At 39.1% G+C, this 15,045-nt stretch overlaps 1 protein-coding gene across 3 annotated transcripts in view; it reads right to left on the minus strand.

Moving 5' to 3' along the window:
• Nucleotides 1-15,045, minus strand: part of Pcsk5 (proprotein convertase subtilisin/kexin type 5) — a 411,165-nt gene that overhangs the window by 318,389 nt on the left and 77,731 nt on the right. For all 3 annotated transcript variants that reach the window (XM_076918285.1, XM_034512925.2, XM_034512945.2), the window contains exon 3: nucleotides 6,319-6,432. In XM_076918285.1, coding sequence (XP_076774400.1) covers nucleotides 6,319-6,432 — 114 coding nt within the window. The remainder of the gene's footprint in view (nucleotides 1-6,318; nucleotides 6,433-15,045) is intronic.

Raw genomic sequence — 15,045 nt, forward strand, 5'->3', positions numbered from 1 at the left:
ACTATAGAGCTTGGGAAGCAGATCCACAGCTATTTCAAGACCCTTAACTAGGAGCCAGTAGTAGTTTAGATTAAGGCAGAAGGGGTGGGGAAAGAGAACTGACACTGACTGAAAAGGCAGAATAGCTTGGACTCGTGTCTTTAATAGATGAACTAAGGATAGCAAGGACACATCTATCAGCTCACAAGGAACAGGTATATGAGGAATCCAGAGGGTGTGATCATTCACTTGGTTTAGAAAGGAAACCCTAACCAGGGTTTAACACAATGGGTCTGAGACTGGAGTTCCTTTAATGGTATCCTGCAAGGTTGCCCACCAGCCTTGGATATTGAGAGTGTTTTCATTATTCCCTGATAAGGACTGCTCACAGTACTTACAGCCTTTGGGTACTGGGTGTGTCCGAACACCTGCTTTCCTTCTGAGTGCTAGGACTTTGGAACACAGAAAGCTCAGGGGTTTATGTGATCCACCCAGCTCTACCAGCAATGTGAAGCTTTAAGACACCATGTCCCATGTGTTACCACATTGAGTGCTAGGGGAATGAAGTGCTTTCCTGGCAAGTCACTAAGGGAAATCTCTTGGAAGATTAAGGCAGAAGCTTGAGCCTGGCTTCTTCTGGACTTCGCCCCATGGGACTTTTCCATCTGCTGATTTTGCTTGGTGTTCTTTCACTGATGTTAAGCATATCTGTGAGTGTGACTGCACTATGAGTCATGTGAGCCCTCCTAGGGATTTACAGAACTTGTGGGTGGTCTTGGGGACCTCCTATTAAGTTTTAATTAATAATATTATAATAATATGGAAGACAGAAGTCAGAGGCTCATGGGTTAGCTTCTGGCTGGAGATCAAGACATGGGCCTATCAGTGATATGCATTCTCCCCATACTCGATGTCCAGTACATCATGATATGGAGAACTGGAATAAATCCAATTAGGCGCAAACTTAAGAAACTATCAATGTAGGTTACTTTCCCCTGGATGTATTGACATAGAGAGGGTAACATGCTTTAAGAGGTCCTAGACTTAGTTAGTAGTATAAACTAGTGCAGCAACACCAGGTCTCAAGTCAGTGGCTCAACCAGTCCTGCTGAGCTGGAGTCTACCTTTCACAGATGACTCTTGCTTGCCTGAGAACATGCAACATGCTTGCAGCTTTCTACCATGTTGCATTTTCAATTATAACAACTAAATAAGGGGGTCTTAAACGGATGATTTCCAAGCTGCTGGGATAATAATGCCACACACTCCACTAGATTTTATTAGAGTCAAATGACAGTATAAACCACTAGGAAAATGTGTGCCAACCACAGAAACTGCAATGCCTCAAACTCTTGGAGCACTGAACACTGTGCAGTTGGCTGAGAAAGAACCATGTGGCTTCAAATAATTTTTTGCAATTACTATGCTAGCTAGTTCATTGTTTTTGGCAGATATGCCCTACATGACAGAACTCAGCGAATTTTCACTCTGCTGATCGGCAAATATGATTCTGGAAAAACCACCCAGAGAGCTTTCATGAAATCTGAGGCAGTGCATCAAAAACATGAGTCCATGTGTTACTATCTATCAGTCTTCAAAAGACAGACACTAAACATGCCACCCAACATCCATCCCAGGAAGTTCTCAGATGCTGATCCCAACCACCAGTGTCAGAGCCAAAAAGCAAAACATCAGGTGGTTTTTTTCCCCTTTTCTCCCCAAGTTTTACTTTTAATTAACACATCAAAACTTAAAAATGTCCGGGCAAGCACACGCTATTCCAAAATGTCTTCAAACATTTATCATTTATCTGTGGGAGAAATTTTCAGTCTCTTGGAATGACCAATGTGTCATCCTTGCTACAGTCAGGGATTTCTGTCTCAGAATGCATAACTGCCTTCTCCTTTGTAACTCTAACTTACCATACATGGATCGACCCTTTCCTTCCTTTCCTCTTTATTTCTTAGAATTGAATTTGCCTTTTGCTGGGAAGGAAAGAATATGTTTTAAAAATTATTTACTATGAGATTCTCCAAAAGCATCTTTGGCTCTTAATTATTATGCAAAAAAACTGACCATGTAGTGTCTTGTCAATTTCCTCTGGTAATTAATATTCAAATGACTAAAAAAAAAAAAAACCCCTACACTTCCACCCAAGTTTCATTTCTAAGTTGTCTTCTTCATATTCACCAAGAGCCCAACTGTTGAATTACAGTAGGAATATGTCTTTTAGGGTGATTTCAAAAGCTGCCAACTGGATAACCCCTCCCACAAAGAGAAACATTGTACCAATGGTTAATCCCAGAATGCATCATGAATGATGTCCCTGAAGGAATGAAGGGATGCTAATTAAGATAGGGGGCTTCAGCTTGGTTCTGTGAGCTTATGTGTGTTTGAAAACATAGTCTGTTGAATTCTCTGATCTATGTAACTGATGTTCCCAGATGCTTGGTGAAGAGTTTTCTTAACCTTACGGTCTTGATGGTCAAACTCAACTTCCTTTATTGTGTTAAAACGGTCCACTACAACAGCCAGGTAAGTTAAAACCAATTCTACTACATGGCTCTGAAACTTTGTGGGTTTTCTACCTGGTAGGTTTTGTCTTTGGAGCTTCTTGAGAGCATAATAAGAGCTAAGCAAGGTTAATATGAAGAGATATTTTCATTTAACCTAAAATTTGACTGAAAATACCCCTTGCTTAGCTGTCCTCTATTTGAAAATGCTGTTAGGAAAAGCAAACATAAGCTGACCAGGTATGCTTTAAAATGCCCCTAGAAGCTTAAAAACCTTTCTTCCATCTGATAACTAGGAGAGAAAATAAGGTACTCTCTTACAGCCTTGTGTTCAAGATAAGGCTGCACAGGTGGTTGTTCACAGAGACTCCTGGACAACAGCATCTCATCAGTAAGGAACTTATAAGGAATGCAATGGCCTAGACCATGCTGTGGGGAAAGGAGGAAAGGATTGGCAATAGTCAGCCTCAAACTCTCCAGGTAATTCTGCTGTCTGACAGTTTATGAACCACAGATGCAGAGAGAAACTGGAACGTTAGTGCTGCAGGTGCAGAGATGGATTGGAACACTGAGTTCTGCCCCTGCTCAGTGGGTGACCTCCAGCAAGTTACTTAACATTTATATGTTTTAATATCCTCATCCATAAAGTGGCAATGATAATAAAGCCTACCTCACTGCAACACTGGTGATAATCTACTACATAAGAGAGTTAGCAAAAGACTTGCCGTAACATGGGGAACTCATTAAATGCAGGCAATTATTTCCTCTGCTACAGAGTGATAGCAAGTTTGCTCATTCATTTATGCAACTTGTATTTATTCAGCATTTGCCACACATGCACATTAGAACCACTTCACTGCCTGAGGTCCACTCTATACCAAAACAGAGAGCATCACTGCCTGATGGTGGGGCCAAGACTTTCAAAGAATCAAATCTGCAAACAAAACTATATCCAGTGCCCAAGAGCCAGTGGCTGCACCTCTGTAAGTGACTGTCGGGAAGCTCTTGCAGAAGAGCACTTACTCTCAAGCTCTGTTATGTTCCTATCAAGTCCTTTTCTGCTTTCCTGATCTTCTTAGAAGATACAGATCATTGGTATTTATCTACATAGCCAGTGTATGTCATATGTCAGCCAGAAGAAAGGCATAAGTTGATGCAACAGCCCAAGAGTGGTAATTTTAGTACTGATACTTCTGATTCCTGAATGTGGACCTGAACAGGGTCTGCTAAGATAGAAGAGAAATTTCACAACCATATGTCCACCACAAACTCTCCAAACACATGCTTCTGGATACAAGGGGGCTAAGCCACAAAGCTAAGAAGAATGGTTCTGTACGCCATTTTCCAAGGCAGGAAAGACCTTGGGCAAAGCTTTTAAATAAATTAATAGAAGCATTCTGCTTCTTATCTACACTTTTGTGACCAATATGAAATGACAAGATTGGGCTCATGCTACTGAACTGGAGGCAGGAGCCTATGGAGACTTACCAAGTGCCCAGCAGACACGACAGCATGGAACCCAGCTTGGAAAACGGAAGAAAGAAATGCACATGCACTTTAGCTAGACCTCTAATAATATGTCATCAGGAGTGATAGGAAGATTGTACACTGGCCATAGGCTCTAACTTTGTTAAAGCTACATTAAAGCAACAAATAAAATGATCCTGGCAGTGAAAAAAAACAACAGCAAAGTATAATGACACATACGTATGAATACATTATCTATGCTGACTTAGGTTAATTTTGTGATTGAGAAGCCAAAGCACAATAATTATGATGTAACATGGGTACCAGGCACTGTGCAGTGCTTCTTGCACAAGCTTTCATTGAACCTTGGCAGTCATCTCTGTAGGCACAGCAATAAGCCTTGGCTCCTCCTCTGCTGTGCACACCTGAGAGGCAGTCCTCTGCACTGCAAAGCTGGGGTTGACTCTTCTCACTAATGAAATGAAATTTAACACTGAAAACTGAAAGAAAAAACTCCCTAAGGCTTCCAGGGTTAGATGTAAGATCATAACCACTTGATTTCTTGCCTCGGGGAAGCTAGATCAATAGCAAGTGACACCCAATCAGGGTTGGTTTTTTTTTTTTTTTTTTTTTTTTTTTTTTTTTTTTTTTTTTTTTTTGTGCAGAAACTCTGGAGAGGAGCACATTGGCACCAGGAACCCGAGTAAACATTGTGAGAGCAGAACTGTCCTCTCTCGTGGAATCCTTTGGGCCTTCAACAGAACCCCAGACATTGCAGAAGATGGCACAGCCACTTTCTTTCAGCTCTAATTCTGATGTCCCCAATTTGTGGTTCATCCCTTCTCTATCTCAGAGGTAGCAAGCTGCCATGTCTCTGTCCCCTCAGATGACCCTAGTAAAGTCACTACTTGATTCCCAATCTCTTTGAAGTTCACATCAGGGTTGGTTTTTTTTTTTTTTTTTTTTTTCTTTTTTTTTTTCTTTTCTCTTTACACGTAACAGAGCTCTCTTGTAAGATTCTGCTGGGATTCTAAATGGTTCTACAACCTTCTGTCTCCAGATAAGTCCAAGAAAGTGAGTCTCCAGCACTGCAACAACCTGAGTTCTTACAGGGATACAAACCAAGATCCAAGTGTACAGCCTTCCCTTAGCTAATCCTCAACACAACAGAACAAATTTATCAACAACACTAATGGCCAGAGTGCAAAATGGCTGGAGAAGGGTGCCACCATTGTGGTGCTTTGAATGATAGACAATCCACATAAGCTCATGTATTTGAATACTAGGTCTCAGTTGGTGGGGCTATTTGGGGAGGTTATGGAACCTTTAGAAAGCACAGCCTTGGTGGAGGGAGTGTGTCACTGGGAGTGACCTTTGAAAGCTTAGTTTCATTCAGCATCCAATTCGCCCTCTGCTTCCCATTTGAGACTGATACATGATCTCTGTGCTTCCTGCACCTGCCGCAATGCTTGCTGCCAAGCCCCTCTGCCAGTATGGGCTTCCCCCCTGGAACTGTAACCTGAAATAAACTTTCTCCCATAAGACCCTTTTCATCATGGTGTTTTATGACAGCAACAGAAGAGTAGCTGATATGAGCAACAGGGGTGAAGGGCCCAAGACATGGGAGGCCAAAAACTTGATGCTAGAAGAGAAAACGGGGCATGCTTCTAGAGAAGTGGATCCTGGGTGTAACATCTGTGGTACAGCACACTGACCCAGAGGGCAGAAGAGCAAAGTGCTTGGCAGCCAGCAGGAATAAGAGGCCAGGATCCAGGAAAATATGTGGAAAGCATGCAAAATCCCGGGGCTGTGTGTCTTTTCATCAGTTGGAGACATGTGGAGACGAGACAGGGATTATAAAATGTAGTGCAGTGGAAAACACCCTGGCAACACTTAGCAATAAAAATTTTCAAGAAAGAGAAACAGCAACAAGCTTTTTACAGCTTACAGAGCAAACTGGTGACATATGGATTCATGATGGAGAATGAGTAATGTCTTGCAAGCCATCTTTCGGGAATCACGAAGCAGAAACTCTAAGACTAGAGAGGCGCATGTCCCAAGGAGGCAAGGTCAAGTGCACTAATACCTTGCTCATCCCAACAAGTTTTCCTTACTGTGTTTAAGTGACATGCTTGCACTTAAACTGGCTTCCTTGAATGGGTCAAACATTTCCTGACACACATTAGGTGACAAGTCAGGTAACACTTGCCAGCAGAGTAATTTCAATGATGTGCAAGTCCTAGCATCATCATGAACTCAGGGCACAGAGTTCAGCAGAGGTGAAGACAATTGCAAAAAGGTCTTCCTATACTGCAGAACTGGACAAGACGGCCATAACCAGCCTCCTCGGTGAACTTACCATGTACCACATACTTGGCCACTTGGGATCATTGAAGTAGGTTGACTGGGCACGGTTGAGGTCATAATCCCTCTTGGTTCGTTTTTTCACCACTTGTTGTTGGATCCACTCCACCTTTCAAGAAGAAAGACATCTGGTGAGTGTTCGGCGTCCATCACAGTTCGCGCATAACAGAAATGGCTACAGCGTTTCCCATTTTCTGTCAATGCTGTGTAAGTCAAACTTTATCAGACTTTATCATGACAATTAAAATCTCCAAGTCCATGTGATTCTCTGGAAAGCCAGTTCTCATTTATTTCAATATAAGCAGACATTTTAGTGTTTTATAGACCAATAACTTATCTCAACACCATGCCAGATTTTAAGCTTTTTTCTTTCTTCTTTCTTTCTTTCTTTCTTTCTTTCTTTCTTTCTTTCTTTCTTTCTTCCTTTCTTTCTTTTTTTTACAAAAGCATATCACTCATAATTTTCTCTAAAGTGACAGTGATAATTTTTAGGGTACATTTTTGTTCATAGTAAAAGTTGGCAAGCTTTTCCTATAGAGGTTCAATAGTAAGTATTTCAGGCTTTGTGGGTACATGCCTGATACAGCTGTTCATTCTGCTCTTGTAGTAGTACAGCTAAAGCATACCAGAAGGGCTGCTGAAGTAAACTGTCATCAAATAGACTGGATTTGACCCATGTGCCTCTTCCCTCTACTATTAACATGTTCTTAAGTATTTTGGCATCAGGCTTTTAGGTTTTGTCTGTTTGTCCATTTGTCTTTTTGAGACAGCATCTCACTGTGTAGCTCTGGCTGACCTGAAACTTGCCAGGAGTAGCCTTGACCTTGGAACAGTCTTGCCTCTGCTACCTAAATTCTGGGACTGCAGGTATACACCACTGCATCTGTCTAGATCTACATGGATTTTAAAAAACACAGGATGGTGGAGGAACACTACTAGGTGAATCAAAAAAAAAAAAAAAAAAAAAAAACATGCCCTACTCTTATCTCTGGCACAGACTACAGAATCAGTTTCCTGAGGTATGGGCACCCTGCCAGCTCTAAACTTCAAAATCAAAAAATTCCAGAAAAGCCCTAACATTTAACCACGACCTTCTCTTCAACCATGAGTTTAACACAGCATTTGTAATTTTGTGGCAGAGCTATTATATAAGGATATTTTAAAAAACACATTATTATGGCAAAAAGAAGAAAAGGAGGGGGGCATCTCAAATGCAGGATTAACACTGCTGTCATTCTTCAACTTGCTGAGGAATGCTCCTTTGACAGCTAATTTTGTCACAATATTTTGAAATTTCCTATCTAGCCATTTATCTTTGTTTTCACAAAGTCAAAATTGGAGTAGGGACATTATGTAGCTCCGGGCTATAATCCCTTATCTGCCCACACAAAGAATCAAAATCTCCCTCTCCTACTTGACTGAAGAATTGAGAAGGGACACAAAGGTGCCTTTCTCAATCAAAATAGAGAAGTCAGAATGAACATGTGTATATATCACCTATTTACATGAAATAGTTCACTTCTTGGTTCTAAACCATCTTTCTAAGGAATGAAGTCCTCTATGTTATTCATTCAATAAATATTAAGTGGCAGATGCTACTCTGGGAATATGAAGAGGAGTGAGATGGATGTGGAGTTTTGAAAGACATTTTTGTCAGAGAAATTTACCAAGTATTTCTCTATTCTTAGACTCAAAAAAATATAATTATCTCTACACAGGATGCCAAACACAGGCACATTTATGAAAAGTTTGACTGTCCAACTTGTATTTGCAACCTAAATCTAAAATTGCTATTTATGTATCCCATTCCAACAAGGTTAAGTGGGTTCATATCTGAATGCCAGTCCAAAGAAGGCTTCAGATCTGTTTAAGTAAAACTTCTTTCAAAAGTAGAACCTTCATCAATTCCAAAGGTCCACGGTTTATGTGCAAATATCAAAGAGTGTCATATACCTGCCTGTCACTAAGACATTACTAGAAATTAGGATGCATTACTGGGGTGAAGCAGATAGTGTTGCCCCTTTTAATACATGCTTGTTTCCCCCTATGTGTACCCAAGTTTTGTGGGAGAGAGAAAACTAAATGGCGGCCATTTTCCTAGATGAACTGAGATACTAAAATAGAACAAAATACCTTGAAAAACAGCATTTCTTTTGGAAATTTACAAGACAAAAATGCCTGTTAGTTACATGGCAGACTAGTTTAGATGGTGATACAGCATCTTGACATCTGTGTTTGACTGTAAGTCATTCTGCCTGATAATAGGGCTGCTATATCCAAAACGAGGCCTATTGGGGTATGTGTGTGCATGTAGCATCAGATACCATGTAATTTACCTTGATGCTTTATGGGAATGAGCCTTTGGCTAGAGAATAAGAAAAGTACCTCTTGGATCACAAATTTTCTATGACTGAAAAGCCCATACTAAACTATTATCAGCCCATCCACCCATCCATCCATCCATCCATCCATCCATCCATCCATCCATCTGTCTATCCCCCAACATCTATCCTTAAGTTCTATCAGGAGAACTAAAAGATATTACATTATGTACATTTTTATCTCTTGCCATGGAGCTTACTGCAAACAGAAAACACCTATTTTCATTCAACTCTACACAACCCAGGAGAGAGTAACATTCTTTTTCTCTCTACACATCTCATTTCAGTCTCATTACAAAGTGCAATCAATTCAGGACACCTCTACTCTCACTCAGACCTGCCTTCCCCCTGCAGGCTCAGTGAACACTGGACTGTCACTTCCTAAGATCTCCATCTTTGGCTCCTACTTGACAAGCAAAAACCCATTAACTGATGATTATACAATGTCTACCCCATAAGCACAGCTAAATTTGTGTCTTAATTTCAAAATCTGCCAACCTATTGGATCTATTCATGGGGTAGTTTATCACCAACAGGAGCCAAACGTTTTTACAAAGGGAAAATATATTTTAAGTCACTGCTTAAATGCAAATGGAAAACAAATGATAGCATCAGTTTTAAAATGTATCCCATGATGAGGAGGATACAAGTTCTTTAGGTAATAAAATACAGTGGTGCTAATGACTAAAACAGGTACATCAATGAACAAACCAGAAAGGAAAGAAACTGACCTCCAGTCCATAATAAGACAGTACAAACTAAAGATCCTATGCTAATCACAGGAGAAAAGCAGACCACTCAGCAAATGAGTGCGTGTGAACGGCAATAAAAAAATAATGTTGAAGGTTCATCTAATATTAGAACTAATTGTAAATGAATTAGCTGTCTAAATGTAAAAGATAAAAAGTTAAGCATAGAAACTAAATATTTCTAAATCAGTCAGCTTTGCCTTATCTGCAGCCTATGTCAAGTAATTCAGTATGACACATTATGACACAGTGACATATGACAACAAAAGCCACCTAAGACTGAACTGTGAGGTCACCCTTCCAGATATGATGTAAGGATTGACAAGATATTGTTAGTACCTTAAGACTAGCTAAGAGCTATACTTAAGCTAAGCTCATATAATGTTTGGGTGGATGCAGCTTTGTACAGCTCTGTGAATGGTAAACTGTGCAGTATCTACAGAAATCACAATGAAAAGTTTTACTGTGTATTTATACACATAAATATGCAAAGTTGTGTACTAAAATAGCAAATGAAAACTGTATATACAAGACACAGGAAAATCTATACATACAATAACATATATAATAGAGGTGGTGAGTAGTTTGTTACATTTGCCATCGGACACCTGGTAAGATCTCTGGGTACAATATATGGAGAGAGAGGAACATGCCTCCTGGTCTAATTCTTCCTAGTTCGGGAACTCTAGCCCCATATCCGTAGTCTCTATTTTAAAAGGAACAAAATTTTTGTTTAAAGAGACAGAAAATGGAGGTTGATGTCCCAGCCAAAAGCAATTTTTGAATCCATGAAGATGCAAACGAAGCATTTAGAGAGATGGCCAATAAACACTCACACCTCTAGTGATTTTCCTGATTGAAAAAGTTTCCAGAGAATAAATAGGATTCCATGCTTTGTGCCCCTTTTGGTTCACACTAGGGAAATAAAGAAAGTAAGCATAAAAGTGTTTTTCTCTGTCCTCCCTTTTCCCTTCTCTGACGTTGAAAACAAATTGCATAGAGCTGGCTTGATTAGAAGAAAAAGTGTGTGGGTATGTGTGTGTGTATGTGTGTGTGTATGTGTGCATGCACACACGCACGTGTGTGTACCTATATGTGTTTCCTATGACAAAGAATGCCTCAGTACCAACACAGCTCCCAAGCCCAAATATCACAAAAATATTCTGAAACTCTGGTAACAACATGGTAATTACACTGATATAATGATGTACACTTTTAATCCCAGGAGTCAAGATGCAGAAGCACGTGGATCTCTGTGAGTCTGAGGTCAGTCTGGTCTACAAAGACAGTTCCAGGCCAAGTGGGAATACAGAGTGAGGCCCTGTCTCTAAATGAATGAATGAATGAATGAATGAATGAATAAATAAATAAATAAATAAATAAATAAATAGAGGGAAGGAAAAGAAAAAAGAAAAGAAAAGAAAGACATTAGACTTACCAAGTGAAAAAGAGTAAGAAATTTTGTAAAAGAATGTATTCGGAAAAAGGGTATTCCATTCTTCAATATTTTTCCCTTTGAGTAAATTATAAGTGAGTTATTAAATACTGAAACAATGTTGTCATTCTTTTTAAAGAAAATAAAAAAATGACTTGCAGTTCACGTGTTTCAGAGAGCAACTTGTAGGCAAATAAAGTGTTATGGCTTACTTAATGGAGAATTTTCACCTGATCTGCTTGGAACAGGCATTTTAAAATTATTCAATAACTGCAAATACTGAAGGCTTATATAAAAAATATATCTGGTCAGAAATACATGGGATATTTTAAAGATCATCTAGAAGGAGGTTGTGAAATAAATATTGCATATAGGACTGGAGAGATGACCTAGGGGTTAAGAATAATGCCTTCTCCTTCAGAGGACTCAGGGTCAATCTCCAATATGTACATGGTACCTCATACCCATCTGACCACAGGGGATCTGATACCCTCTTTGGCATCTGTGGGTACTAGGCACTCACATGGTACTCAGATAAACATGCAGGCAAAACATGCATACACATAAAATGAAAATAAATAAATAAATAAATATTGAATGTACGCTTGAAATAGTGCAATAGAGACAATATAGGCCACACTTAAAAAGTTGACTATACCATAAAACTGTATATTTAGTTGGCCTTCTCTGAGAGCCAACGTTTTAGAAATGTATGATTCAATTCAGCTTTGCTCCATTGGGTTTAATGGAAAAATTCATAGCATTATTGTTAGGAATTCAGGTCACATGTCCACATCCTTAGCCTACTCCACTGTTACTAAGACTCTTCTCCACATCTAATTTATTTTCTCCTTCCTCTCTTCTGCTTAGGGAGGAAAGAGGAAAAACAACTGGTTACATCAGATGGAAGCAAGAGAATGTCCTCCCCATTTTCAAAGCCTTTCCTTTGCCCACTCTTCCTCGGATGTATCCGCTTGCGCACCTATTGTGTGGCAGATGCTGAGATACTGCGTTAGGTGGGACATGACATCAGCAAACAAACAAACAAAAATCCTACTCTCGGACAGTTTTTCTTCTAGTGGAGATCAGATAAATAGATTATAGCATTGATTTTAAACCACTGCATGCTGCAAAGAGAAATAATGTGAGGAAGTAATGGGTGTTTATGGCAGAGGACTATTTTAGGAAGGCAGGCAGGGAAAGACTCCTGGGGAGACCAGATACTTCAATAGAATATTAAATAGCAAGGAAGTGGCTGCATAAAGAGCTCAAGGAAAAGTTAATAGGCTATGTGACGAGACAGCGCAAAAACACCAGAATGATGTCCATTTGTGTGTATTTTTGTCCTGAACTCATCCATACAACGTAGATGTCTGCATAATTCTGCCCAACCTCCATTAAGACATACTAATATTGTATTTGACCGCTTACCGATAAACAACAAAGGAGAAGGCAACTTAAATCATAATAAAAGCACATTTCCATACAACTGGTTGGCCAGTTCAGAACTCTAAAATGGAAAAATGTCTGGAAGGGAACCACAAGTTCAAGGTAAACGCATCCCCAGGATGGCACTTTCTTGTATAATAGGGACACATTGTCACAACAGGAATTAAGCAAGGCTCTCTCTGTGGTTGAGGGCAAAGAGTCATCTTACACATCTTGGGGTGCTCGTAAGGAAAGAGGTTTTGATGCATCTTTCATCCTCCCAGACTTGCAGTGCAAATCACAGGTTCTATGCCATTAATCCAGTATAGCGGCTATAAGATAATGCTTAGATATGAAACACTCCACCATGAGGCATAGATGCAATGCAGCACAGCAGATGTGGATAGTGTACTAGAAACAAGAAGACAGAATTACCACTGCTGCAACTCCATGACATCCATGGAGAATCTACATCTAAGCATCCAGTGTGTGTAGTGTGCATTCTTTATGTGAGGCCAGCAAAATGATACCTTCTGCAATCAATGGTGCTGAACTGAACTAATGTATGCCAGACTTAGGCAATGCAGAACAAAATGAGAGGGGATGAGGGAGGCATTATCCTAGGACTTGGTGGGGTGCCACAACCACTAGTTCGGCTACTTTGAAAGAGAAACACACACACACACACACACACACACACACACACATGTTCTTGCAATCTATACTTGGTTTTACCAATCGGTATTATTGTCAAGAGGGTGCAACACCAAAGTGCTATCCAAACTCGGGTTCCTATAGTACTTAATAGCTTCCATTTTAATTGCATCGTTTCTTTGCTGTTTTAGAGAAAGAAACTGTATGTTAATATCCATAGTGCTAAAGGTAATGGTTGGCATTGGGTGCTCAAATACAAATGTGCAGGGACAGAACTTTTTTACCTTGAATTATTACATTTTCTTGGTACATATGTCTAAATCTTTTCTAGTTAGTAAAAACAAAACAGCAGTAAAGTTTTAACAGAAAGAATGCATAAAATGAGCCAGAAGTCTAGGCTTAATCCTACTACATAGCAACAGGTTATTTTGTATTCTAATTAGATAGCAGCACATGGATGATCACACGGAAAACAATTAACGGCATGCAAAAATATTAATGAGAAATACATGCCATTACTGGCCCATGGTTCCTTAAAACCAACTCCACTATATGACCACAGACACAAGACTCTGAGCAAAGGCTGAACAGAGACAGTGAATCTGATAGCTTGCTAATCCCACAGACTAATAAAACATATTGCCCACATATTAATGTTCATTGATGAGCTCATAGCCAAAGCTCACAGCAAATAAAATGCACATTTAATAGAAAGTATGAAAGGAAATAGTGAGCAAGAAATTGATCAGAATTCTGGTGTTAAAAATCAAACAGGAAGAGGCATTAAACTGATGGAAAATAAATCAGTGCATATTTCTTTAGCACCTAAACATTGAATACTTTAAACACTGAAATTTTAATATTCTAACATCAAATATTAATGTTTAATTAAATATACTTATATTTAATTAAATACTAATATCACAACTATAAAAATTTAATAAAATTTTAAGCACCTAAATGAAGATAGCCTATGCGGACCACTAGCAATAATACCAGTAAGTAATAAATTTTTTGATTTGCAAGGAAGATCATTCTTATGATACTATGTGAGATATATATATATATATATATATATATATATATATATATATATATATATCTCAGATTTCTGGGAACAATCATCTCAAAAGACTTAAGCTTAACTTTCCCTTTGAGGTTAATACTCTTTAAGCTTCATGAAGAATTCATTGAAAGCCAAACAATTTTTTTTGTCTCAAGCATATACTTTCCTTGGTACAAGTTTGTCTTGTAGTAAACATTACTATATTTACTAGTTTCTTTTGCTGTGATAAATACCAGGACCAAGAGAAAGATGAAAGGGTTTATTACAGGAGCTCAAGCCAGGAACCTAGAAGCAGAAACTGAGGCAGAGAGCATAGAAGAACGCTGCTTACTGACTTGCATATAGGCTCAAGGCTCTTCCAGCCCAGTGCCCTCTGGTCAAGGATGTCATCTCCCACAGTGGACTAAACTCTCCTACATTGTCAATGAACTGTCAAGAAAATGTCCCACAGGCAGGCCCATAAGCCAATCCAATAAAGGTAATTCCTCAACTGAGGTTCCTATTTCCCAGATAAGTCAAGATAACAACCAAGACTCCTGGTCATGCCAAGTTTTCTAGTAGACAAAAAGAAAAGAAAAGAAAAGAAAAGAAAAGAAAAGAAAAGAAAAGAAAAGAAAAGAAAAGAAAAGAAAAATTAAAGTGTGTCTGGACCCCCACACACCCTCTTTTCCCCCTTTCCTTCTGTGTGAGTGTGTGTGGGTATGTGTGTGTGGTGGGGGATGTATATCAAGCTTCAGAACTCACATTCTAAGATCACAATGAAATATACAAAAGAGAAGAAGATGGTGATGTGAACTCATTAAATACTTGTTGAATAGCAAAACTAGATCTGTAGATCTTTCTTGTTTAGATTGTACTTTATGGTCTTCTATTTTAAAGTTTAGGAGAATTAGTTTAATCAGTAAGAAGACATTTGAACACAATTTTGACTGTTTAAGTATTAAAAGGAAATGGGATTCCAAAGACCCTAAAACCAGTCTTACTATCTGAAATGCCACCTAGGGTTGAA

The sequence above is a fragment of the Arvicanthis niloticus genome, chromosome 1 (genome assembly GCF_011762505.2).
Source record: "Arvicanthis niloticus isolate mArvNil1 chromosome 1, mArvNil1.pat.X, whole genome shotgun sequence".
Classification (NCBI taxonomy): Eukaryota; Metazoa; Chordata; class Mammalia; order Rodentia; family Muridae; genus Arvicanthis; species Arvicanthis niloticus.